General features: G+C 46.8%; 1 protein-coding gene across 1 annotated transcript; it reads right to left on the bottom strand.

Annotated features, from left to right (window-relative positions):
- Nucleotides 1-592: 592 nt before the first annotated feature.
- LOC120031538 (beta-2-glycoprotein 1-like) lies at nucleotides 593-25391 on the bottom strand. Its single transcript, XM_038977338.1, has 8 exons — nucleotides 25309-25391; nucleotides 15236-15382; nucleotides 14359-14550; nucleotides 2549-2660; nucleotides 2066-2139; nucleotides 1536-1715; nucleotides 1207-1404; nucleotides 593-1017 (listed from the first exon to the last, which is right to left on the bottom strand). The coding sequence occupies exons 1-8, from the start codon at nucleotides 25370-25372 to the stop codon at nucleotides 935-937; spliced, it is 1050 nt and encodes a 349-aa protein (XP_038833266.1). The 5' UTR covers nucleotides 25373-25391; the 3' UTR covers nucleotides 593-934.
- Nucleotides 25392-25496: the final 105 nt, after the last annotated feature.

The following is a 25496-nucleotide window of genomic DNA, read 5'->3' on the forward strand; positions in this document are numbered from 1 at the left end:
GTTAGAAGTGGAGATTGCTGCGCGAGCAGAGAGAGGTGGGAGCTCATGGCGTCGCAGCATTCGGCTTCGGTTAATGCTATCCAGGATCCTTGGGCCGTCCTAACTTTAACCCCTACCCATACCATAACCTTAACCCTTAACCAAATGTAAACTTTAATGGGGTAGAGACGTCTCAAGGATCCCGATAGCAAGGACAATTCTGGGTCCGACTAGACTCAATCCATGTTGAGTAAACAGTGGGCAGCTACTGTATATGGTATGAGATCAGATCAGATCACCATTTAATCCAAGGGCATGTAACCTTAGAAAATGCTAAAGATGGATGTGTGTGTGTGTGTGTGTGTGTGTGTGTGTGTGTGTGTGTGTGTGTGTGTGTGTGTGTGTGTGTGTGTGTGTGTGTGTGTGTGTGTGTGTGTGTGTGTGTGTGTGTGTGTGTGTGTGTGTGTGTGTGTGTGTGTGTGCATGCTCGTGTGGGAGCGAGAGAGAGATATCAGGGTGTCCTAATTGTTGTGAGAATCAAGTGTTCATCTCTATTTCATTTCAATTACATGAAATATCACATTCATCACATCACAGCAAAACGTTGTTTTTATTTCAAAGCCGTCACATCAATAGAACTTCCAAGCCTCAGGGCTTGGTGTGTCAACAACATAAGGAGGAGGAGTATCCTGAGGGCCAGCTTGGGGCAGGAACACACTATGTTTAAACAAAACAACACGTCAGGTCAGTCAGATCCCGCAGTGGGAGGAGTCAGAGTCACACGGTAACAACACATGAAGTGAACATTTGAACTATATGAGTTATGACTACGTTTTACTTCTGTATTAATGCATGTATTATCATTAACACAGCTATTATTAAGACATGTAGAGCCTATCATTGGTACAGGCTGAGAGAGAGGGGGACAAGAGATAGAGATGGGAGTGTTGGGGTATTAGTCCAGGTCTACAAGAGAGCAGGCCTCGATCTCCGACACCAGCCGATGAGGGAACAGTTTGTACTGCAGCCAGGTGGGTTCTGGGACACAGAAGGAGGGAGGTGATAGACATGTTACATCAAATGAAGACAATATAAGCACATACTGTCTCTGACTGAACACTGAGGTCTCCTGCACACTGAACAGTCACATAGAGGGACTAGTAAGGCACCAAGGGGTTTTCCATAGATCATGTTAGACAGGGCACCAGTTCTGTGGTCCCAACTCACCCAGGTAGCAGAAGGAGGGGTTGAGCCTGCCGTCGAAACAGGTCTGTGTGTAGGGGAAGCTGCACTGCTTCCTGGAGTGTTTACAGTAGAACGTCACACTCTCCCCGTGGGGAACCACCGAGTCTGTCACGTCATAGGGCCAACGCTTCAGCCCACCAATCAGAACACGGGTCCGCTCCACTGGGATTGGACAGCGCGCTAAGAGCAGGAAGTACAGGATGAAGAACAAATAAAGAAGAAAGGTCAATATTCTACCTACACTCTCTCTGTCTCTCACACATACACACACACACACACAGTGGGCCCTGGGTGTATCAGTTAGGACTCACCTCTGCAGTAGGGCACTGCGCTCCAGGTGCCGTTGGGCTGGCAGGTGACCCGGTTGGGTCCATCCAGCAGGTGGTTCTTCTTACAGAGGTAATAGATGGCATCGCCCACAACATACACAGTCCTCTGTACCGCCACCAGGTACCCCTGGTTCACCTCCTGGGGGAGCGGGCACCACACCCCTTGAACAGGAGAGAGAGGGTCACTGTATATGAATTGGCAAGATATGTTATTCTCTGTTTAGGCCAAAAGGTGGCAGTAAAGCATTATGAAACATAACACCTAACTCATAACACACATTACAGTCTCTCTCACACATAAAAAGACACACACACAAAGTAGAACGATTTCAAGTGCAGAGTACAATAACCTCCTCCGCAAAATACACAAACACACATACACACACTCACACTCAAAAGGCCCAATCCATCCACCCACATGCCAACCATCAAATACCATGGCTCTGATGCTCTCCCTCTGCTTGCTCTCTCTCTCTATCAAACACTATATATTATAAAACACACACACGTACTTTGACAGATGGGGTGAGGGTACTGCCAGGTCTGATCAATATTACAGAGATTCTCACTGTTTCCCACCAGCTCCCTGGAGAGAGAAGGGGGGAGGGGGGGTGGTTATATGACTAATTGACTGGTAATACACTAAGCGGTGTAGCAGGGGTTAAATGTTCACCTCTGTTGGCTCTGTTTCAGAAAGTGTGTATTTTGCATACAATACATGATTCCAACTGACATATGCATTGGGATGTGATACATTATTAGATGTGATACATTATTAGATGTGATACATTATTAGATGTGAGTCAATAAAAAGCATATTAATGGCCTAGTTAACTACAGTATTGTAGACAGCCCAGTCTCTACATAATGAAGTTCCTCCACTTCCACCCCTTACCACCCATCTGTCTTTCATCTCTCTCTGTCTCAAACCTCTCGTCCTGTCTCTCCCTCTCTCACCCTCCCTCTCCCTCCCTCTTACACCCTCCCTCTCTCACCCAGACAGACAGGTGTAGCGGATGGTTGTTCCAGCGACTGCGGATCCATCGATGCTGAAGGTGTCGGTCACCTCCTCAGGTAAAGGACATGAGACCTGAGGGGAGGTGGGGGCTACAGAGGGGGCAGACGTAGATGCACATGAGGGAGGGAGGAGGGAAGAGAGAGGGAGAAGGGAAAGTGAGAAGCACATCTGTAACAAAACACATTTGTACATTCTGTTCAACTGATTCACACACACACAGGGTGCTGATGATATTTTGCAGCGCCTTCAGAAAGTCTTCACACCCCTTGACTTTTTCCACATGTTGTTGTGTTACAGCCTGAATTTAAAATGGATTAAATTTAGATTTTGTGTCATCCCATAATGTGGAATTATGTTTTTATACATTTTTGCTAATTAATGAAAAATTCAAAGCTGAAAGGTCTTGAGTCAAGTATTCAACCCCTTTGTTACGGAAAGCCTAAATAACTTCAGGAATAAACATTTGCTTAACAAGTCACATAATAAGTTGCATGGAATAACTCTGTGTGGAATAATGGTGTTTATTAACATTAATTTTGAAGGACTACCTCATCTCTGTACCACACACATACAATTATCTGTAAGGTCCCTCAGTCGAGCAGTGAATTTCAAACACAGATTCAACCCCAAAGACTATGGAGGTTTTCCAATGCCTTGCAAAGGTCGATGGGTAAAAAAAAGAAGCAGATATTGAATATCCCTTTGAGCATGGTGAAGTTATTAATTACACTTTGGATGGTGTATAAATACAATCAGTCACTACAAAGATACAGGCGTCCTTCCTCAGTTGCCAGAGAGGAAGGAAACCGCTCAGGGATTTCACCATGGGTCCAATGGTGACTTTAAAACAGTTTGTCACACCCTGATCAGCTTCACCTGTCCTCCTAATTGTCTCCACCCCCTCCAGATGTCGCTTGTTTTCCCCAGTGTATTTATCCCTGTGTTTCCTGTCTCTCTGTGCCAATGTATTTATCCCTGTGTTTACTGTCTCTCTGTGCCAGTGTATTTATCCCTGTGTTTTCTGTCTCTCTGTGCCAGTGTATTTATCCCTGTGTTTCCTGTCTCTCTGTGCCAGTGTATTTATCCCTGTGTTTCCTGTCTCTCTGTGCCAGTGTATTTATCCCTGTGTTTACTGTCTCTCTGTGCCAGTTCGTCTTGTATGTTCCAAGTCAACCAGCGGTTTTCCCGTACTCCTGCCTTTGCATTCTCCTTTTTCTAGTCCTCCCGGTTTTGGCCCTTGCCTGTTCTGGACTCTGTACCCGCCTGCCTGACCATTCTGCCTGCCTTGACCACGAGCCTGTCTGCCACTCTGTACCTCCTGTACTCTGATCTGGTTTTGACCTTTTGCCTGTCTACAACCATTCTCTTGCCTACCCCTTTGGATTATTAAACATTGTATGACTCCAACCATCTGCCTCCTGTGTCTGCATCTGGGTCTCACCTTGTGTCATGATACAGTTAGAGTTTAATGGCTGTGATAGGAGAAAACTGAGGATGGATCAACAACATTGTAGTTACTCCACAATACTAATCTAAATGACAGAGTGAAACAAAGGAAGTCTGTACAGAATGAAAATATTCCAAACATGCACCCTGTTTGCAATAAGGCACTGAATTAATACTGTATTATATGTTTGGGGCAAATCCAACACAACACATCACTGAGCACCAGTCTTCATATTTTCAAGCATAGTGGTGGCTGCATCATGTTATGGGTATACTTGTCATCGGCAAAGACTAGGGAGGTTTTTTGAATAAAAATAAAATGAATAGAGCTAAGCACAGGCAAAGTAAAAAGAGAACCTGTTTCAGTCTGCTTTCCAACAGATACTGGGAGACAAATCCCCCTTTCAGCAGGACAATAAACTGCAAGGCCACTGGAGTTACTTACTAAGATAAGATGACATTGAATGTTTCTAAGTGACCTAGTTACAGTTTTGACTTAAATCGGCTTGAAAATGTCTAGCAATGATCAACAATGAACTTGACAAAGCTTGAAGAATTTAAAAAATAATAATTGGCAAATATTGTACAATCAAGGTTTGCAAAGCTATTAGACTCACAGCTCACAGCTGTAATCGCTGCCAAAGGTGATTCTAACATGTATTGACTCAGTGGGTTGAATATACTTCTCTAATCAAAATATATTATTTTTCATGAATTAAAAAAAAACATGTTTCTTCCACTGAGACATTACAGAGTATTTTGTGTAGATTGTTGACAGAAAAAAAAACCTATTAAATCTATTTTGATCACGCTTTGTAACACAACAAAATGTGGAAAAAGTCAAGGGGTGTGAAAACTTTCTGAAGGCCCTGTATGTCATTCACTGGTGGTGCCAATGTGTTGTTGAGCATAATACCATTCATAGCCTACACACATACAGAAACACACACACATTGTTGAAAGACACACACACACACACACATCAGCATGTAACTAATGTGCATAATAGGATTCATAGAAAAACAGGAACACAACAGACAAATACACACACAGACAAACACACACACGCAGACAAATACACACACAGACAAACACACACACAGACAAATACACACACAGACAAATACACACACAGACAAATACACACACAGACAAATACACACACAGACAAACACACACACAGACAAATACACACACAGACAAATACACACACAGACAAACACACACACAGACAAATACACACACAGACAAACACACAGACAAACACACACACAGAGCAGCGTTTTTGACTTTCTCCACATTTTGTTACGTTAGTTTTATTTTAAAATCAAATTTTTTAAATGTGTTCCTCATCAATCTACACCCAATACCCCATAATGACAAATTGAAAACAGGTTTTTAGACATTTTAGCTATTTTATTAAAAGTAAAAAACAGAAATACCTTATTTACATAAGTATTCAAACCCTTTGCTATGAGACTGGAACTTTAGCTCAGGTGCCTCCTGTTTCCATTAATCATCCTTGAGATGTTTCTACAACTTGACTGGAGTCCACCTGTGGTAAATTCAATTGATTGGACATGATTTGGAAAGGCACACACCTGTCTATATAAGGTCCCACAGTTGACAGTGCATGTCAGAGCAAAAACCAAGCCATGAGGTCAAAGGAATTGTCCTTAGAGCTCAGAGACAGGATTGTGTCGAGGCACAGATCTGGAGAAGGGTAACAAAACATTTATTTAGCATTGAAGGTCCTCAAGAACCCAGTGGTGGAAGAAGTTTGGAACCACCCAGACTCTTCCTAGAGCTGGCCGCCTGGCCAAACTGAGCAATGGGGGGGAAGAAGGGCCATGGTCAGGGAGGTGACCAAGAACCCGAGGGTCACACTGACAGAGCTCCAGAGTTCCTCTGTGGAGATGGGAGGACCTTCCAGAAGGACAACCATCTCTGCAGCACTCCACCAATCATGCATTTATGATAGAGTGGCCAGACAGGAGCCACTCCTCAGTAAAAGGCACATGACAGCCCACTTGGAGTTTGCCAAAAGGCACCTAAATACTCTCAGACCATGAGAAGCAAGATTCTCTGGTCTGATGAAACCAAGATTGAACTCTTTGGCCTGAATGCCAACCGTCACATCTGGAGGAAACCTGGCACCAACCCTACGGTGAAGCATGATGGTGGCAGCATCATGCTGTGGGGATGTTTTTCAGTGGCAGGGACTGAGAGACTAGTCAGGATCGAGGCAAAGATGAACGGAGCAAAGTACAGCGAGATCCTTGATGAAAACCTGCTCTAGAGCTCTCAGGACCTCAGACTGAGTCGACTGTTCACCTTCTAACAGGACAACAACCCTAAGCACACAGCCAAGACAACGCAGGAGTGGCTTCGGGACAAGTGACGGAATGTCCTTGAGTGGCCCAGCCAGAGCCCGGAATTTAACCCAATCTAACATCTCTGGAGAGACCTTGTCCTTGTTATATTGATTTTCTTTATTAGTTTAGTTAGGTCAGGGTGTGACATGGGGGATGTTTGTGTGTTTTGTCTAGTTTAGGGTGTGTGTATTGTTTAGGGGGTTTTGTAGTAGGTATGGGGTAGTGTTCAGTGTAGGTGTTTAGGAAAGTCTATGGTTGCCTGATTTGGTTCTCAATCAGAGACAGCTGTTTATTGTTGTCTCTGATTGGGAGCCATATTTAAGGCAGCCATAGGCTTTAGGTGTTTGTGGGTAATTGTCTATGTCTAACGTTAGTAGCTGTGTGTGCACTTTTGTTTGTAGCTTCACGTTCGTGGTTTATTGTTTTTGTATTAGTTTGTATAGTGTTCGTTTTGTCTTCGTCTCCAATAAAAGAAGATGTATTCATATCACTCTGCGTTTTGGTCCGATCCATGCTCCTCCTCAGACGAGGAGGAGAACGAACGTGACAGAATTACCCACCAACAAAGGATCAAGCAGCGGTGTAACGGGAGAAAGCAACAGGACCCACCTACACAGGATTTCTGGACATGGGAGGAAATACTGGACGGTAAAGGGCCATGGGCTCAACATGGAGAATATCGCCGCCCTCGTGAAGAGCTGGAGGCAGCTAAAGCCGAGAGGCGGCGGTATGAGGAGGCAGCGCGGAAACAGGAGAAGGATCTGGGCTACACTACGTGGGAAGAGATCGACAGATGGGCGATCGACCCTAAGAGAGTGCCGGAGCCCGCCTGGGATTCTCTGGCGCAGTGCGAGGAGGGATACCGGCGAATGGAGGCAGCACGGCGAAACGGTAGGAAGCCCAAGAGACATCCCAAAAAAATTCTTGTGGAGGGGCATTTGGAGCAGTCGGCGAAGTTGAGGGGTGAGTCTGAGATTGTCGAGGATTTATTGGACAGATTGGAGGAGAGTGAACGAAGGGGAGATTATGAGACATTCGAGGAGTTGTTGACGAAATTGGAGGAGAGTAAAGAGAGAGAGCTGTTGATTTGGCAGAGTATGCATGGCATTCTCCCTGAGGAGCGTTAGCTGTCCGATGCCACCTGTGTCAGTTCCTCGTACTCAGCCTGAAACTTGTGTTAAAGTTCCGGAAGATTTGATGCCGGCTATACACACCAGGTCTCCAGTACATCTTTACAACCCGGTGTGTCCTGTTCCTGCTTCTTGCACTCATCCTGAGATGCGTGTCCCCAGCCCGGTACCACCAGTTCCGGCACCACGCACTAGGTCTAATGTGCGTCTTCAGAGCCCTGTACGCACTGTTCCTCCTCCACGCACTAGCCCTATGGTGCGTGTCTCCAGTCCATTACCACCAGTACCGGCACCACGCACCAAGCCTCCTGTGCGTCTCCAGAGTCCTGTGCGCCCTGTTGCTGCTCCCCGCACTAGTCCTGAGATGCGTGTCTCCAGCCCGGTACCACCAGTGCCGGCACCACGCACTAGGCCTAATGTGCGTCTCCAGGGTCCAGTATGCCCTGTTCCTTCTCCCCGCACTAGCCTTCAGGTGCGTGTCCCCAGCCCGGTACCACCAGTTCTGGCACCACGCATCAAGCCTCATGTGCGTCTCCAGAGCCCTGTACGCACTGATCCTTCTCCCCGCACTCGCCCTGAGGTGCGTGCCCTCAGCCCGGTACCACCAGTCCCGGTACCACGCACCAGTCCTATAGTGCGCCTCGAGAACTCAGTGTGCCCTGTTCCTGCTCCCCGCACTAGCCTTGAGGTGCGTGTCTCCAGTCCGGTACCACCAGTTCCGGCACCACGCACCAAGCCTCATGTGCGTCTCCAGAGCCCTGTACGCACTGATCCTTCTCCTCGCACTCGCCCTGAGGTGCGTGCCCTCAGCCCGGTACCACCAGTCCCGGTACCACGCACCAGTCCTATAGTGCGCTTCGAGAACTCAGTGTGCCCTGTTCCTGCTCCCCGCACTAGCCTGAAGGTGCGTGTCCTTAGCCCGGTACCTCCAGTTCCGGTACCACGCATCAGGCCTACAGTGCGTCTCAGCCGGCCAGAGTCTGCCGTCTGTCCAGCGGCGCCTGAACTGCCCGTCTGCCCAACGGCGCCTGAACTGCCCGTCTGTCCAACGGCGCCTGAACTGCCCGTCTGCCCAACGGAGCCTGAACTGCCCGTCTGCCCAACGGCGCCTGAACTGCCCGTCTGCCCAACGGTGCCTGAACTGCCCGTCTGCCCAACGCCGTCTGACCTGTGCGTCTGCCAAGCGCCGCATGAACTGCCCGTCTGTACTGAGCCTGCAAAGCCGTCCGTCTGCCATGAGCCTTCAGAGCCGTCCGCCAGACAGGAGCCGCTAGAGCCTTCCGCCAGACAGGAGCAGCCAAAGCCTTCCGCCAGACAGGATCAGCCAGAGCCTTCCGCCAGACAGGATCAGCCAGAGCCTTCCGCCAGACAGGATCAGCCAGAGCCTTCCGCCAGACAGGATCAGCCAGAGCCTTCCGCCAGACAGGATCAGCCAGAGCCTTCCGCCAGACAGGTTCAGCCAGAGCCTTCCGCCAGACAGGTTCAGCCAGAGCCTTCCGCCAGACAGGTTCAGCCAGAGCCTTCCGCCAGACAGGTTCAGCCAGAGCCTTCCGCCAGACAGGATCAGCCAGAGCCTTCCGACAGACAGGATCAGCCAGAGCCGTCAGCGAGCCATGACCAGCCAGAGCCGTCAGCGAGTCATGACCAGCCAGAGCCGTCAGCGAGCCATGACCAGCCAGAGCCTTCCGCCAGACAGGATCAGCCAGAGCCTTCCGCCAGACAGGTTCAGCCAGAGCCTTCCGCCAGACAGGTTCAGCCAGAGCCTTCCGCCAGACAGGTTCAGCCAGAGCCTTCCGCCAGACAGGATCAGCCAGAGCCTTCCGACAGACAGGATCAGCCAGAGCCGTCAGCGAGCCATGACCAGCCAGAGCCGTCAGCGAGTCATGACCAGCCAGAGCCGTCAGCGAGCCATGACCAGCCAGAGCCGTCAGCGAGCCATGACCAGCCAGAGCCATCAGCGAGCCATGACCAGCCAGAGCCGTCAGCGAGCCATGACCAGCCAGAGCCGTCAGCGAGCCAGGATCTGCCAGAGCCGTCAGCGAGCCAGGATCTGCCAGAGCCGTCAGCCAGCCAGGATCTGCCAGAGCCGTCAGCCAGCCAGGATCTGCCAGAGCCGTCAGCCAGCCAGGATCCGCCAGAGCCGCCAGTCAGCCAGGATCCGCCAGAGCCAGCCAGCCAGGATCCGCCAGAGCCAGCCAGCCAGGATCCGCCAGAGCCAGCCAGCCAGGATCCGCCAGAGCCAGCCAGCCAGGATCCGCCAGAGCCAGCCAGCCAGGATCCGCCAGAGCCGTCAGTCAGCCAGGATCCGCCAGAGCTGCCCTCCAGTCATGAGCTGCCCTCCAGTCATGAGCTGCCCTCCAGTCATGAGCTGCCTTCCAGTCATGAGCTGCCCTACAGTCATGAGCTGCCCTACAGTCATGAGCTGCCCTACAGTCATGAGCTGCCCTCCAGTCATGAGCTGCCCTCCAGTCATGAGCTGCCCTCCAGTCATGAGCTGCCCCACAGTCATGAGCTGCCCCACAGTCATGAGCTGCCCCACAGTCATGAGCTGCCCCTCAGTCATGAGCTGCCCCTCAGTCCGGAGCTGCCCCTCAGTCCGGAGCTGCCCCTCCGTCCGGAGCTGCCCCTCCGTCCGGAGCTGCCCCTCCGTCCAGTGGTGCCCTCTGGGATGGTATTCAGTCCGGGACTCGCCGTTCCAAAGGCGCCACCAAAGCGGTTAGTGACTATGGTGGAGGGGGGTCCACGTCCCGCACCCGAGCCGCCACCATAGGAAGGCCCACCCGGACCCTCCCCTTCTGTGTCAGGTTTTGCGGCCGGAGTCCGCACCTTTGGGGGGGGGGGTACTGTCACGGTCAGGGTGTGACATGGGGGATGTTTGTGTGTTTTGTCTAGTTTAGGGTGTGTGTATTGTTTAGGGGGTTTTGTAGTAGGTATGGGGTAGGTATGGGGTAGTGTTCAGTGTAGGTGTTTAGGAAAGTCTATGGTTGCCTGATTTGGTTCTCAATCAGAGACAGCTGTTTATTGTTGTCTCTGATTGGGAGCCATATTTAAGGCAGCCATAGGCTTTAGGTGTTTGTGGGTAATTGTCTATGTCTAACGTTAGTAGCTGTGTGTGCACTTTTGTTTGTAGCTTCACGTTCGTGGTTTATTGTTTTTGTATTAGTTTGTATAGTGTTCGTTTTGTCTTCGTCTCCAATAAAAGAAGATGTATTCATATCACTCTGCGTTTTGGTCCGATCCATGCTCCTCCTCAGACGAGGAGGAGAACGAACGTGACAGACCTGAAAATAGCTGTGCAGCAACACTCCCCATCCAACCTGACAGAGCTTGAGAGGATATGCAGAGAAGAATGGGAGAAACTCCCCAAATACAGGTGTGCCAAGCTTGTTGCGTCATACCCAAGAAGACTTGAGGCTGTAATCGTGCTTCATCAAAGTACTGAGTAAAGGGTCTGAATACTTACGTAAATGTCATATTTCAGTTTTTTTTAAGTTTTTTTATTTGCCTAAATGTCTAATAAACTGTTTTTGCTTTGTCATTATGGGGTATTGTGTGTAGACTGATGAAGAAAAAAAATACTATTTAATCCATTTTAGAATAAGGCTGTAACCTAACAAAATGTGTAAAAAGTCAAGGGGTCTGAATACTTTTCTGAATGCACTATAGGTGTGAGATGACACAGCAGACAGGGAGAAGTGGAATGGGGGGGGACTCCTCTTCAGCATACATAGCGGTCAACACCTCACATGTCCCTTTAACTGGCCAGGTGACTCATATAACAATAACCTTTGTAGGTTATAGGTGTTGCAGGTAGTCATAGCTATGAGTCAGGAAAATGAATATCCTCTGTGAAAACAGGAATCTGAAAATAGATTATGGTAACTAGCTGATAAGCATGCATACTGCTGCAGAGAGAGAGAGAGAGAGTGACAGAGTGACAGCGAGAGAGAGTGACAGAGAGAGAGACAGTGGCAGAGAGAGAGAGTGACAGAGTGACAGCGAGAGAGAGTGACAGAGAGAGAGACAGTGGCAGAGAGAGAGAGAGAGATTGACAGAGTGAGAGAGAGACTGAGAAAGAGAGAAAGAGAGAGATGCGGCATTAGTTGTGTAACCACATGGATGGCTCATTCCTGGAAGTATGAGAGCCTCTCGTTCGTGGAAATATAAATATCTAGAGAGGCTCTTTGTAGGGGTGTTGAAGTGACCTCAGATTTATAGGGAGGGATGTTCGATGGGTAGTGTGATATGCAGAGTAACTACAGCAGGTAGAGAGAGGCTCTCTTCTGTGTAAAACTCTCCCATAGACACACATGAGCAACATCAAAAGGGGTCAGTTCACTGAGTGTTTTTGAAATATATCTAATCCTATACGTAGCTATATAAATTCTGTATGGGCGGGGTGAGTGAGTTGAGTGTGTGGCTGTATGGGGAGTGAGTGTGAGTGCCTGGAGCTGGGTTGGTTCAGTGTTCTAACTGTGGCCCTCCTCTCTCTGTGTGCTCTCCAGCCTCCCTCCCTGCCTGCCTGCCTGCCTGCCTCCCACACAGCCAGGGCCCAGTGTGAAACTACTGTTGGCTGACAGGTAGCTCTGTCTTAAAGGAGTGATAGGGAAAGCAGAGAGATGTCCATAGATGACCAGGTGGTCAAAGCTGTGCACCTCTTTCCCGGTCAAGTCCACCACATGCGCGCACACACACACACACACACACACACACACACACACACACACACACACACACACACACACACACACACACACACACACACACACACACACACACACACACACACACACACACACACACACAGCCCAGTTCTGCTTCACCAAACAAACACACTAAATAGCCCAGAGCTGCTTGCTTGTCCTTGGCTCTCTCTGAGGGGAGAGACCTTATCAGGGGCCTCTCAGATGGAAAGGGTTGAGAGGAGAAGAGGATGAGAGTAAGAGAGGATGAGAGAGGAGAGGAGAAGAGGGAACAGCATGGCCCAAAGCTGCATGAGCAAGAGAGCTCTCTGACTGTGATCCGTCGCCCACACACACACACACACACACACACACACACACACACACACACACACACACACACACACACACACACACACACACACACACACACACACACACACACACATACACAGCTCTTTGACACTTTATCTGTGATCCACCTCCCACACACATTCAATATATACACAAAATCTCTTCCTTTCTCTCGCCCCCCCTCTCTCTCTTCCCCCCCCCTCTCTTTCTCCCCCCCCTCTCCCTCACCCCCCCCTCCCCCCCTCCCTCTCTCTCTCCTCCCTCTCTCTCTCTCTCCCCTCTCTCTCTCCCCCCACTCTCTGTCTCTCTCTCTTTCTTAAACTCACACACATACACACAGCTATTTGATACTCTGACAGTGATCTACCGCCCACTGCCTCTCAATAAGCACGATGTAGCACAGCTCAAATACACACAGGAAGACACCCAGCCAACCTACTGCCTGTCTCTGTGAAGGAGCTCTGTGAGACTGGGACATGGACACACACACACACGCACACACGCACACACGCACGCACACACGCACACACACACACACACACACAAACACAAACATATCACACTATAAGTACACACACTCACAAACACAAACATATAACACTATAAGTACACACACACACAAACACAAACATATCACACTATAAGTACACACACACACAAACACAAACATATAACACTATAAGTACACACACACACACAAACACAAACATATAACACTATAAGTACACACACACACACAAACACAAACATATAACACTATAAGTACACACACACACACACAATAGTGCACAGAGGACACAAATCCATGCAGACCTTCACACTCTTAAAATACACACTTGACTCACACACTGAAACACACAACAACGGTTAAATAAAGGTTAAAAGAACCCAGCCAGGAGGAGATGAAGACTAGAACATGCTCTTTCACCCTATCTGGCACAGACACTGTGAACTAATCAAGCCCTGCCTCTCTCTGGACTGCAGTCCTAGTATCAACAGCTGATAGTCCCGTTGCTAAGGCAATTTAGAGAATGGGCCCTGGTTACACAATGTCTCAGTCTATGCAAACAGACAAACTGCCAACAAAACAACACCATCACAGAGGCCCTCATTCCTGAGGTACACACACACACACACACCCACACACACACACACACACACACACACACACACACACACACACACACACACACACACACACACACACACACACACACACACACACACACACACACACACACACACACAAACACACACACACACACACAGAGAGACACCTAGAACCTAAAAGGGTTCTCCTATGGGGGCAGCTGAAGAACCCTGAAGAAAAGAACCCTTTTTGAAAAACTACTTCTGGGAAAAAAGATAAATAGAATAGAATATGATGTAACACATAGAAATGGACTGAATAGACCAGAGGGAGTGAATTATGTTCTATTCCATTCACTGTGCAGTATGTGCATTCCATTCCATTCTTTGGGGGCGGCAGGTAGCCTAGCGGTTAAGAGTGTTGAGCCAGTAACTCCCTTGAGCAAGGCAGATAATCGCCCAACAACACCTGCTCCCCGGGTGCCAATGACATGGATGTCAAGTAAGGGAGTCCCCCGCACCTCTCTGATTCAGAGGGGTTGGGTTAAATGCGGAAAACACATTTCAGTTGAATTCATTCAGTTATGTAACTGACTAGGTACCCCCTTCCCTTCCCCTTCCCTATTTCCTGGGTCCTTCTAATGAGCAGAGATAATGCTATCTAAATTGCATCCAGAACATTCTGCCTCTCTGCTCTGTTCTTGTACCCACCTGTGCAGTTGGGATCATCACCGCTCCATTGTCGGTCGCCTTGGCAACGATGGATGGCTGCATCCAAGCCATTGGGCAACATGTAGCCTGTGTCACAACGCACCTCGAGGAGGGCAGAGAAGGAGGGAGTGGGAGAGAGGAGGGAAGCAACAAAGTTGTACCCTGAGGGCAGGGGCCAGGGACAAGTACGACCTGGGGAAGAAGGAGAGGAAGAGATGGAGGAGTGGAGAGGTTAACGAGGAAAGATCAGATCATCAAGAACAGTTTAGAATGGGCTTAGTGTGTTTCTGGGCAGATGAACTGAAAAGGCACTTCCAGATGGGGCATCACTGGTGATGATGTAAAGCCATGTCGAGTGCCCTCATTTCCTCATTTGGAACACACATGAACATGTGCAATGATTTAAAAAATTATCCCTCGCAGCTAAGGCCCAACTGACAAACCAGAACACAAACACGTACCTGGAGCCACACAGCTGAGGCCCAACTGACAAACCAGAACACAAACACGTACCTGGAGCCACACAGCTGAGGTCCAACTGACAAACCAGAACACAAACACGTACCTGGAGCCACACAGCTGAGGCCCAACTGACAAACCAGAACACACACACGTACCTGGAGCCACACAGCTGAGGTCCAACTGACAAACCAGAACACAAACACGTACCTGGAACCACACAGCTGAGGTCCAACTGACAAACCAGAACACACACACGTACCTGGAGTCACACAGCTGAGGCCCAACTGACAAACCAGAACACAAACACGTACCTGGAGCCACACAGCTGAGGTCCAACTGACAAACAAAGAACACACACGTACCTGGAGTCACACAGCTGAGGTCCAACTGACAAACAAAGAACACACACACGTACCTGGAGCCACACAGCTGAGGTCACACTGGCCGTCACACAGACACTGGCGCTTGTTGCCACAGTCCTTGTCCTGTGTACAGGGTTTTGGACACGTCCTTCTCCGCTCGTTACCCAGCAGCCTCTCTGGACACGCATCAGATGCCTGGACTAGGAGAGAGACAGAGGTGGAGAGATGTGCCCTCTAGCTCAGTTGGTAGAGCATGGTGATTGCAACATAAGCGTGGTGGGTTTGATATCCGGGACCACCCAAATGAGAAAACGTTTTTTATGTCTGCATGACTGTAGGTCACTTTGGATAAAAGTGTCTACTAAATGGCATATATTATTATATTATGTCAGGGGTCTTCAACCTTTTCTTGCCCAGGGACCCCCTCCCAGGTAAACCGGCCACCCAGGGACCCCCTCCCAGGCAAACCGGCCACCCAGGGACCCCCTCCCAGGCAAACCGGCCACACAGGACCCCCTCCCAGGCAAACCGACCACCCAGGGAACCCATCCTAGGCAAACCGGCCACACAGGACCCCCTCCCAGGCAAACCGGCCACACAGGACCTCCTCCCAGGCAAACCGGCCACACAGGACCCCCTCCCAGGCAAATCGGCCACACAGGACCTCCTCCCAGGCAAACCGGCCACACAGGACCTCCTCCCAGGCAAACCGGCCACACAGGACCCCCTCCCAGGCAAACCGGCCACACAGGACCTCCTCCCAGGCAAACCGTCCACCCAGGGACCCCCATCATAGCCCCCCAAATAAATTGCATGTCTTGTCTTATCATCGGGTGAATGACAATGGCAAGGAGAAGTAATCAGTATTTTAAAATGAATAGATCTGATAGATTGTTTTTCATTATGTTGACCTCCCCACATTGTAATTGGATGAGGAAGTGTTTATGTTGCAATCACCATGCTCTACCAACTGAGCTAGAGGGCACATCTCTCCACCTCTGTCTTTAGAGTGCTCTCGTGAATAAACATTTGACTATTGTAGGCTGGGCCTCTGTCTGTTTTCATTTCAACCAGTATCTTACAAATTCTGGGTTGCAGACTGAGTAGGTAATTGAAGTTCAGTTTATGAACATTGAGAAAATTCTTTATCGGGATGTTTCTGGGTCAGTCTCTAAGAACTTTGCACACCTGGATTGTCCAATTTATTTTTATTTTTATTTAACTAGGTAAGTCAGTTAAAAACAAATTCTTATTTACAATGAAGGCCTACCCCAGCCAAACCTGGACGACGCTAGGCCAATTGTGCGCCGCCCAATGTGATGCAGCCTGGATTTGAAACAGGTACTGCAGTGACGGCTCTTGCACTGAGATGTAGTGTCTTAGACCACTGCACCACTCGGGAGCCCAAAATATTTGCACATAATTTTTTATTTATTCTTCAAGCTCTGTCAAGTTGGTTGTTGATCATTACTAAACAGCCATTTTCAATCCAATTTAAGTCAACATTTTAGCTATGCCCCTCAGGGACATTCTATGTCATCTTGGTAAGAAACTCCAGTGTATATTTGGCCTTGTGTTTTGGGTTATTGTTTTGGTGAAAGGTGAATTTGTCTCCTAGTGTCTGTTGGAAAGCAGACTGAAACAGGTTTTCCTCTAAGATTTTGCCTGTGCTTAGCTCTATTCCATTTATTTTTATCCTAAACAACTAGTCCTTGCCAAAGACAAGCATACCCACAACAAGATGCAATGGTCTTACAGAAAACGTTTGACCTCTGTCATTGCCAACAAAGGGTATATTACAAAGTATTGAGATAAACTTTTGTTATTGACCAAATACTTATTTTCCACCATAATTTGCAAATAAATTCATTAAAAATCCTACAATGTGATTTTCTGGATTTTTTTTCTCATTTTGTCTGTCATAGTTGAAGTGTACCTATGATGAAAATTACAGGCCTCTCTCATCTTTTTAAGTGGGAGAACTTGCACAATTGGTGGCTGACTAAATACTTTTTTGCCCCACTGTATACACTACCAGTCAAAAGTTTGGACACCTACTCATTCCAGGGTTTTTCTTTATTTTTACTATTTTGTACATTGTAGAATAATAGTGAAGATATCAAAACTATGAAATAACACATATGGAATAATGGAGTAACATGTTTTTTTTTAAACAAATTTGCCTTGATGACAGCTTTACACACTCTTGGCATTCTCTCAACCAGCTTCATAAGGTAGTCACCTGGAATGCATTTCAATTAACAGGTGTGCCTTGTTAAAAGTTAATTTGTGGAATTTATTTCCTTCGTAATGCATTTGAGCCAATCAGTTGTGTTGTGACAAGGTAGGGGGGGTAAACAGAAGATAGCTCAATTTGGTAAAAGACCAAGTCCTTATTATGGCAAGAACAGCTCAAATAAACAAAGAAAAATGACAGTCCATCATTACTTTGAGACATAAAGGTCAGTCATTACAGAAAATTTCAAGAACTTTGAACATTTCTTCAAGTGCAGTCGCAAAAACCATGAAGCGCTATGATGAAACTGGCTCTCATGAGGACCGCCACAGGAAAGGAAGACCCAGAGTTACCTCTGCTGCGGAGCATAAGTTCATTAGAGTTACCAGCATCAGACATTGCAGCCCAAATAAATGCTTCACAGAGTTCAAGCAACAGACACATCTCAACATCAACTGTTCAGAGGAGACTGCATGAATCAGGCATTCATTGTCGAATTGCTGCAAAGAAACCACTGCTAAAGGACACCAATAAGAAGAAGAGACTTGCTTGGGCCAAGAAACATGAGCAATGGACATTAGATTGTGGAAATCTGTCCTTTGGTCTGAGGAGTCGAAATATGAGATTTTTGGTTCCAAACATCATGTCTTTTGTGAGATGCAGGGTAGGTGAACGGATGATCTCCGCATGTGTATTTCCCACCGTGAAGCATGGAGGAGGAGGTGTGATGGTGTGGGGGTCCTTTGCTGGTGACACTATCTGTGATTTACTTAGAATTCAAGGCACACTTAACCAGCATGATTACCACTGCTTTCTGCAGCGATACGCCATATAGTCCCATGCGCTTAGTGGGACTATCATTTGTTTTTCAACAGGACAATGACCCAACACACCTCAAGGCTGTGTAAGGGCTATTTGACCAAGTAGGAGAGTGATGGAGTGCTGCATCAGATGACCTGGCCTCCACAATCCCCCAAACTCAACCCAATTGAGATGGTTTGGAATGAGTTGGACTGCGGAGTGAAGGAAAAGCAGTCAACAAGTGCTCATGTGGGAACTCCTTCAAGACAGTTGGAAAATCATTCCAGGTGAAGCTGGTTGAGAGAATGCCAAGAGTGTGCAAAGTTGTCATCAAGGCAAAGGTTGGCTACTTTGAAGAATCTCAAATATAAAATATTTTTGGATTTGTTTAACATTTATTTGGCTACTACATGATTCCATATGTGTTATTTCATAGTGTTTTCACAATGTAGAAAATAGTACAAATAAAGAAAAACCCTTGAATGAGTAGGTGTGTCCAAACTTTTGACTGGTACTGTATATATTATCATTTTTTGCAGACAACATGCATTACCTCGGCGGACCCCCAGTTGAATTATGTACAGTATGAAGGAAAAAGGAAACCGCACACTGCTCTTGATAGTATCACTGATCTTTAATAAGCTTACGTATCCTCACGGCCTTCGTCAGGGCTTTTTGTTTTTAAGATCTTGTTCAACTGTTGCCATGCACCTGCATAAAAGATTGCTCAGATGTGCGAGTTTTTAATTATGTACAGTACCTTCAGAAGGTTTTCACATCCATTGACTTTTTCCACATTTTGTTGTGTTACAGCCTGATTTTCTGTCACACAATACCCCATAATGTCAAAGTGGAATTATGTTCTTAGAAATTGTTACAAATTAATTAAAACATTTAATCTGAAATGTCTTGAGTCAAGTATTCAACCCCTTTGTTACGGCAAGCCTAAATAACTTCAGGAATAAACATTTGCTTAACAAGTCACATAATAAGTTGCATGGAATAACTCTGTGTGGAATAATAGTGTTCATTAACATAATTATTTTTGAAGGACTACCTCATCTCTGTACCCCACACATACAATTATCTGTAAGGTCCTTCAGTCGAGCAGTGAATTTCAAACACAGATTCAAAAAAAAAGATCAGGGACGTTTTCCAATGCCTCACAAAGAAGGGCACCTATTGGTAGATGGGTAAAAATAAATAAAAGCAGACACTGAATATCCCTTTGAGCATGGTGAAGTTATTAATTACAAGTTGGATGGTGTATCAAATACACCCAGTCAATATAAAGATACAGGCGTCCTTCCTAACTCAGTTGCCAGAGAGGAAGGAAGCCACTCGGGGATTTCACCATGAGGCCAATGGTGACTTTAAAACAGTTACAGAGTTAAATGGCTGTGATAGGAGAAAACTGAGGATGGATCAACAACATTGTAGTTACTCCATAATAGTAACCTAAATGACAGAACGAAATGAAGCAAGCCTGTACTGTCACACCCTGATCTGTTTCACCTGTCTTTGTGCTTGTCTCCACCCCCCTCCAGGTGTCACCCATCTTCCCCATTATCCCCAGTGTTTTTATACCGGTGTTCTCTGTTTGTCTGTTGCCAGTTCGTTTTGTTTCGTGAAACCTACCAGCATTTTTACACTTGCTCCTGTCTGTTCTAGTTCCTGTTTTCTAGTTTTTCACAGTTTTGACCATTCTGCCTGCTCTAACCCTGAGCCTGCCTACCGTTCTGTACCTTCTCACGCCATACTGGATTATTGACTCCTGCCTGCCCTAACCCTGAGCCTGCCTACCGTTCTGTACCTTGTCACGCCATACTGGATTATTGACTCCTGCCTGCTCTGACCCTGAGACTGCCTGCCGTTCTGGGCCTTTCGCACCCTATCTGGATTACTGACCTCTGCCTGCCCTTGACCTGTTGTTTTGCCTGCCCCTGTCCTAGTAATAAACTTATGTTACTTCGACACTGTCTGCATCTGGGTCTGACCTGAAACGTGACATGTACAGAATAAAAAATATTCCCAAAATACATCCTGTTTGCAATAAGGCACTAAAGTAAAACTGCAAAACAATTGGCAAAGGAATTCACTTTTTCCTGAATACAAAGCGTTTTGTTTGGGGCAAATCCAACACAACACGTCATTTAGTACCACTCTTCATATTTTCAAGAATGGGGCTGCATCTTGTTGTGGGTATGCTTGTCTTTGGCAAGGACTAGTTGTTTAGGATAAAAATAAATGGAATAGAGCTAAGCACAGGCAAAATCCTAGAGGAAAACCTGTTTCAGTCTGCTTTCCAACAGACACTAGGAGACAAATTCACCTTTCACCAAGACAATAACCCAAAACACAAGGCCAAATATACACTGGAGTTTCTTACCAAGATGACATAGAATGTCCCTGAGGGGCATAGCTAAAATGTTGACTTAAATTGGATTGAAAATGGCTGTTTAGTAATGATCAACAACCAACTTGACAGAGCTTGAAGAATAAATAAAAAATTATGTGCAAATATTTTGGGCTCCCGAGTGGTGCAGTGGTCTAAGACACTACATCTCAGTGCAAGAGCCGTCACTGCAGTACCTGTTTCAAATCCAGGCTGCATCACATTGGGCGGCGCACAATTGGCCTAGCGTCGTCCAGGTTTGGCTGGGGTAGGCCTTCATTGTAAATAAGAATTTGTTTTTAACTGACTTACCTAGTTAAATAAAAATAAAAATAAATTGGACAATCCAGGTGTGCAAAGTTCTTAGAGACTGACCCAGAAACATCCCGATAAAGAATTTTCTCAATGTTCATAAACTGAACTTCAATTACCTACTCAGTCTGCAACCCAGAATTTGTAAGATACTGGTTGAAATGAAAACAGACAGAGGCCCAGCCTACAATAGTCAAATGTTTATTCACGAGAGCACTCTAAAGTCAAGAATACAAAGACATCCATCTTATAGCTGCGCACATACTTCCACACAAACAGTAGATATCCTACGCACATACATTAGGAGAGCTATTTTCTTCTCTACAATTCTCACCACAGTTTTTCACTACCCAGCTGACAGTTCCAGTCCCCCCCAGATAAAGGAAACCTGGAGGGGTGCTCCCTGTCCTATCTTATCTTCCCAGAGTTATAGCCAGGTCGGTTCAACCATAGTTTAATTGTTTCTAGGTGTTTTCTTAAGCATACTGTAACAATTGTCGTCTGGAGATGTCACGACTTCTACCGAAGATAACCCCTCTCCCTGTTCAGGCGGCGCTCGGCGCTCGGCGTCGCCAGTTTACTAGCCGCCACCGATCCCTTTTTCCTTTTCTGGTTGTTTTGTCTGTGTTCATTTTCACATCTGGTTTCAATTACGTTTATTTCTGTGTGTATATAGGGCACCTGTTACCTGCCTTATTTCGTGCGGGATTATGCTTGTGTGTATTTGCGCTCGTTTATTCTTTGATGTTTCTTGTTTTCGTTATTACGCACGTGTAGTTAAGTTTCGGGTACTGAGTTTGTTCCTCCGAGTTTCTGTTTTGTTTTCACATTTTTTTGGCACTTGTATGTAGTGTCGGAACTGTGGTTGTTCCTCCGTGTGTTGGCACGAGTTTCTGGGTCCGTGGGAGAGCGTAGTTTGGGATTTTCGTCTGTGGCAATTTTGTATTGATGGACTATATATATATATATATATATATATATATAATATTATATATTAAACACGCTTCTCAGTAATCCCTGCTCTCCTGCGCCTGACTTCTACACCTCTCACCGAGACGCACCTTATCACAGGAGAAGGAGAGGAGGACCAAGGTGCAGCGTGGTAAGTGGTCATATTCTTTTATAAAAATACAAAAACACTTGACAAACAACAAAAACGACAAACGAACAGTCCTGAAAGATGAAACAAAACACTAAACAGGAAACAACCACCCACAAACAAAAGTGGGAAAACAGGCTACCTAAATATGGCTCCCAATCAGAGACAACGATAGACAGCTGCCTCTGATTGGGAACCACACCAGGCCAAACACACAGAAACAGAAAACCTAGACCTACAACATAGAATACCCAGACATAGAATACCCACCCACATCACACCCTGACCAAACTAAAAATAGAAACATACAAAGCAATCTACGGTCAGGGTGTGACACTACACACATTTCTCTCTCTCCCAGTCTAACCTAGTAGGACTTATGTTGAATACTTTTAATTACTCCTTATCCATGCTACATAACCTCTAATCCCTAATGGTTAACTTTCCGGGTAGAATTATTTAATCATTTATATTAAACCTTATAAATTATTTTATCAGATCCACAGCTATAAGGTGATTTGAACGTATTGACTCAGGGGTGTGAATGCTTAAGTAAATTAGATGTTTAATTTTCAATAAATTTGATAACATTTCTAGAAAAGTGGGTATGAATACTTTCTGGAGGCACTGTAGATGAATCAAATCAGACCTGGAATGGAGACCTTGCCCAGGAGAGTGGAATGAAGACCTTGCCCAGGAGAGTGGAATGAAGACCTTGCCCAGGAGAGTGGAATGGAGACCTTGCCCAGGAGAGTGGAATGAAGACCTTGCCCAGGAGAGTGGAATGAAGACCTTGCCCAGGAGAGTGGAATGGAGACCTTGCCCAGGAGAGTGGAATGAAGACCTTGCCCAGGAGAGTGGAATGGAGACCTTGCCCAGGAGAGTGGAATGAAGACCTTGCCCAGGAGAGTGGAATGAAGACCTTGCCCAGGAGTGGAATGGAGACCTTGCCCAGGAGTGGAATGGAGACCTTGCCCAGGAGAGTGGAATGGAGACCTTGCTCGGGAGAGTGGAATGGAGACCTTGCCCAGGAGAGTGGAATGAAGACCTTGCCCAGGAGAGTGGAATGGAGACCTTGCCCAGGAGAGTGGAATGGAGACCTTGCCCAGGAGAGTGGAATGAAGACCTTGCCCAGGAGAGTGGAATGAAGACCTTGCCCAGGAGAGTGGAATGGAGACCTTGCCCAGGAGAGTGGAATGAAGACCTTGCCCAGGAGAGTGGAATGGAGACCTTGCCCAGGAGAGTGGAATGGAGACCTTGCCCAGGAGAGTGGAATGAAGACCTTGCCCAGGAGAGTGGAATGGAGACCTTGCCCAGGAGAGTGGAATGAAGACCTTGCCCAGGAGAGTGGAATGGAGACCTTGCCCAGGAGAGTGGAATGGAGACCTTGCCCAGGAGAGTGGAATGAAGACCTTGCCCAGGAGAGTGGAATGGAGACCTTGCCCAGGAGAGTGGAATGAAGACCTTGCCCAGGAGAGTGGAATGGAGACCTTGCCCAGGAGAGTGGAATGGAGACCTTGCCCAGGAGAGTGGAATGGAGACCTTGCCCAGGAGAGTGGAATGAAGACCTTGCCCAGGAGAGTGGAATGGAGACCTTGCCCAGGAGAGTGGAATGAAGACCTTGCCCAGGAGAGTGGAATGGAGACCTTGCCCAGGAGAGTGGAATGGAGACCTTGCCCAGGAGAGTGGAATGAAGACCTTGCCCAGGAGAGTGGAATGGAGACCTTGCCCAGGAGAGTGGAATGAAGACCTTGCCCAGGAGAGTGGAATGAAGACCTTGCCCAGGAGAGTGGAATGAAGAGGTCGGAACATGAAATCGCAGTTGAAATGTGAACTGAAGTTGAAGTTGGAATCAGATGGGGCCTTTTTTCTATCAAACCTGGTACCCAAGTTTTCAAAGAGGACAATTTTCTTCTGGCACATTTGTAGGGATTCATGTACTCAGGTAAGTGATTTGCAGAATGTAAACCTGGTAATGATTTGATAGATAGGGGCCTAAATCTGATTCCAATTTGGACATCTAGTTCTATGATTTCATCTCTTCCTAGGAATCCATTGTATTTTGCTTCCATGTGTTTAACATAAAACACATCATTAATTCATATCCGCAATACAGCATGGACTGTAGCCCAGCACGCACGCACACACACACACACACACACACACACACACACACACACACACACACACACACACACACACACACACACACACACACACACACACACACACACACACACACACACACACACACACACAGAGAGACACGCCCTTAATGTACAGCACATCTGGAACGGAGAGAGAAGGGTCCCCCAACTCGTGTTATCTCATGCTGACAGCTGCACATGTGTGACCAATTAACGGCATATATTCATATACTGTACACACAGGTGGACACAGGGACACACACACACTACATACACACAACTGTGCAAACACACATACACAGACATTGGCTCTCATACAGCTGCAGTACACTGCCCTACCATAGCCGCAGCAAGTAGGGGTGCTGAGGGTGCTGCAGCACCCCCTGAAAAATCTAAATTAAAAAAATAAATACAAAATTGGTGAACTGGGCCTTTATTACTCCTGTATAAGTGAGGAAATTCACTTACAGTGTGTTACATTTAGTTTAGTATTGTGTCTCATATTCCAAGCACGCAATGACTACTTCAAGCTTATCTTGCGCATAATAGAAATAATAGAAATGAATGCCAAATAATGTATTGTGTCATTTTGGAGTAACTTTTATTGTTAATAAGAATAGAATAGGTTTCTGAACACTATTACATTAATGTGGATTCTACCATGATTGCTAAAAATTGTGAGTTATTCATGAATAAGGATGAGTGAGAAGGTTACAGAGGCATACAGTAAATATCATACCCCCAAATGACTGCTAACCTCTGAGAGATTAGTATGTTTTGGATGCTTTGTACAAAACACAACCAAAAGAAACTGCAAATGCATTCAATAAGTTTGTAGTCAGGAGTGTATCAGCATGCCCCAACCATAACACACAACCAAAACCACAGCCTATGTCAATACAACAAAGACAGGAACAAATATTCAATATACAGTACACTCATTGAAAAACAAATGCAAGCTCTAGATTTTTAAATGATCTGAAATAATCAACCGATTTACTCATCTATTCAAGGGCCAAACCAAAGCCCAGCTAAGCCTAGATGGGACAAGCTCTGTCTAGGCATCACATACAGTTACATAGTGTCATAGACAATGTGTGTGAGAGAGAGATCGAGGAGGTCTGAGCTGAGCTTACCTGCAGTCTGCAGAGAGACAGAACCAGCCAGAGCCCACAGAGACAGCAGCAGCACAGACTCCATCCTTCCAGCCTAGACCCTGGTCTCAGCCGTTATGAGGGAGGCACACTGGGAAACAGAACACTTTCGGGAGAGGGGAACAAAAGGGAAAAGGGGGGAGAGAGAGGGAGGGATAAGGTACAGCCCG

This window comes from Salvelinus namaycush, chromosome 37 (genome assembly GCF_016432855.1).
Source record: "Salvelinus namaycush isolate Seneca chromosome 37, SaNama_1.0, whole genome shotgun sequence".
In the NCBI taxonomy this organism is placed as follows: Eukaryota; Metazoa; Chordata; class Actinopteri; order Salmoniformes; family Salmonidae; genus Salvelinus; species Salvelinus namaycush.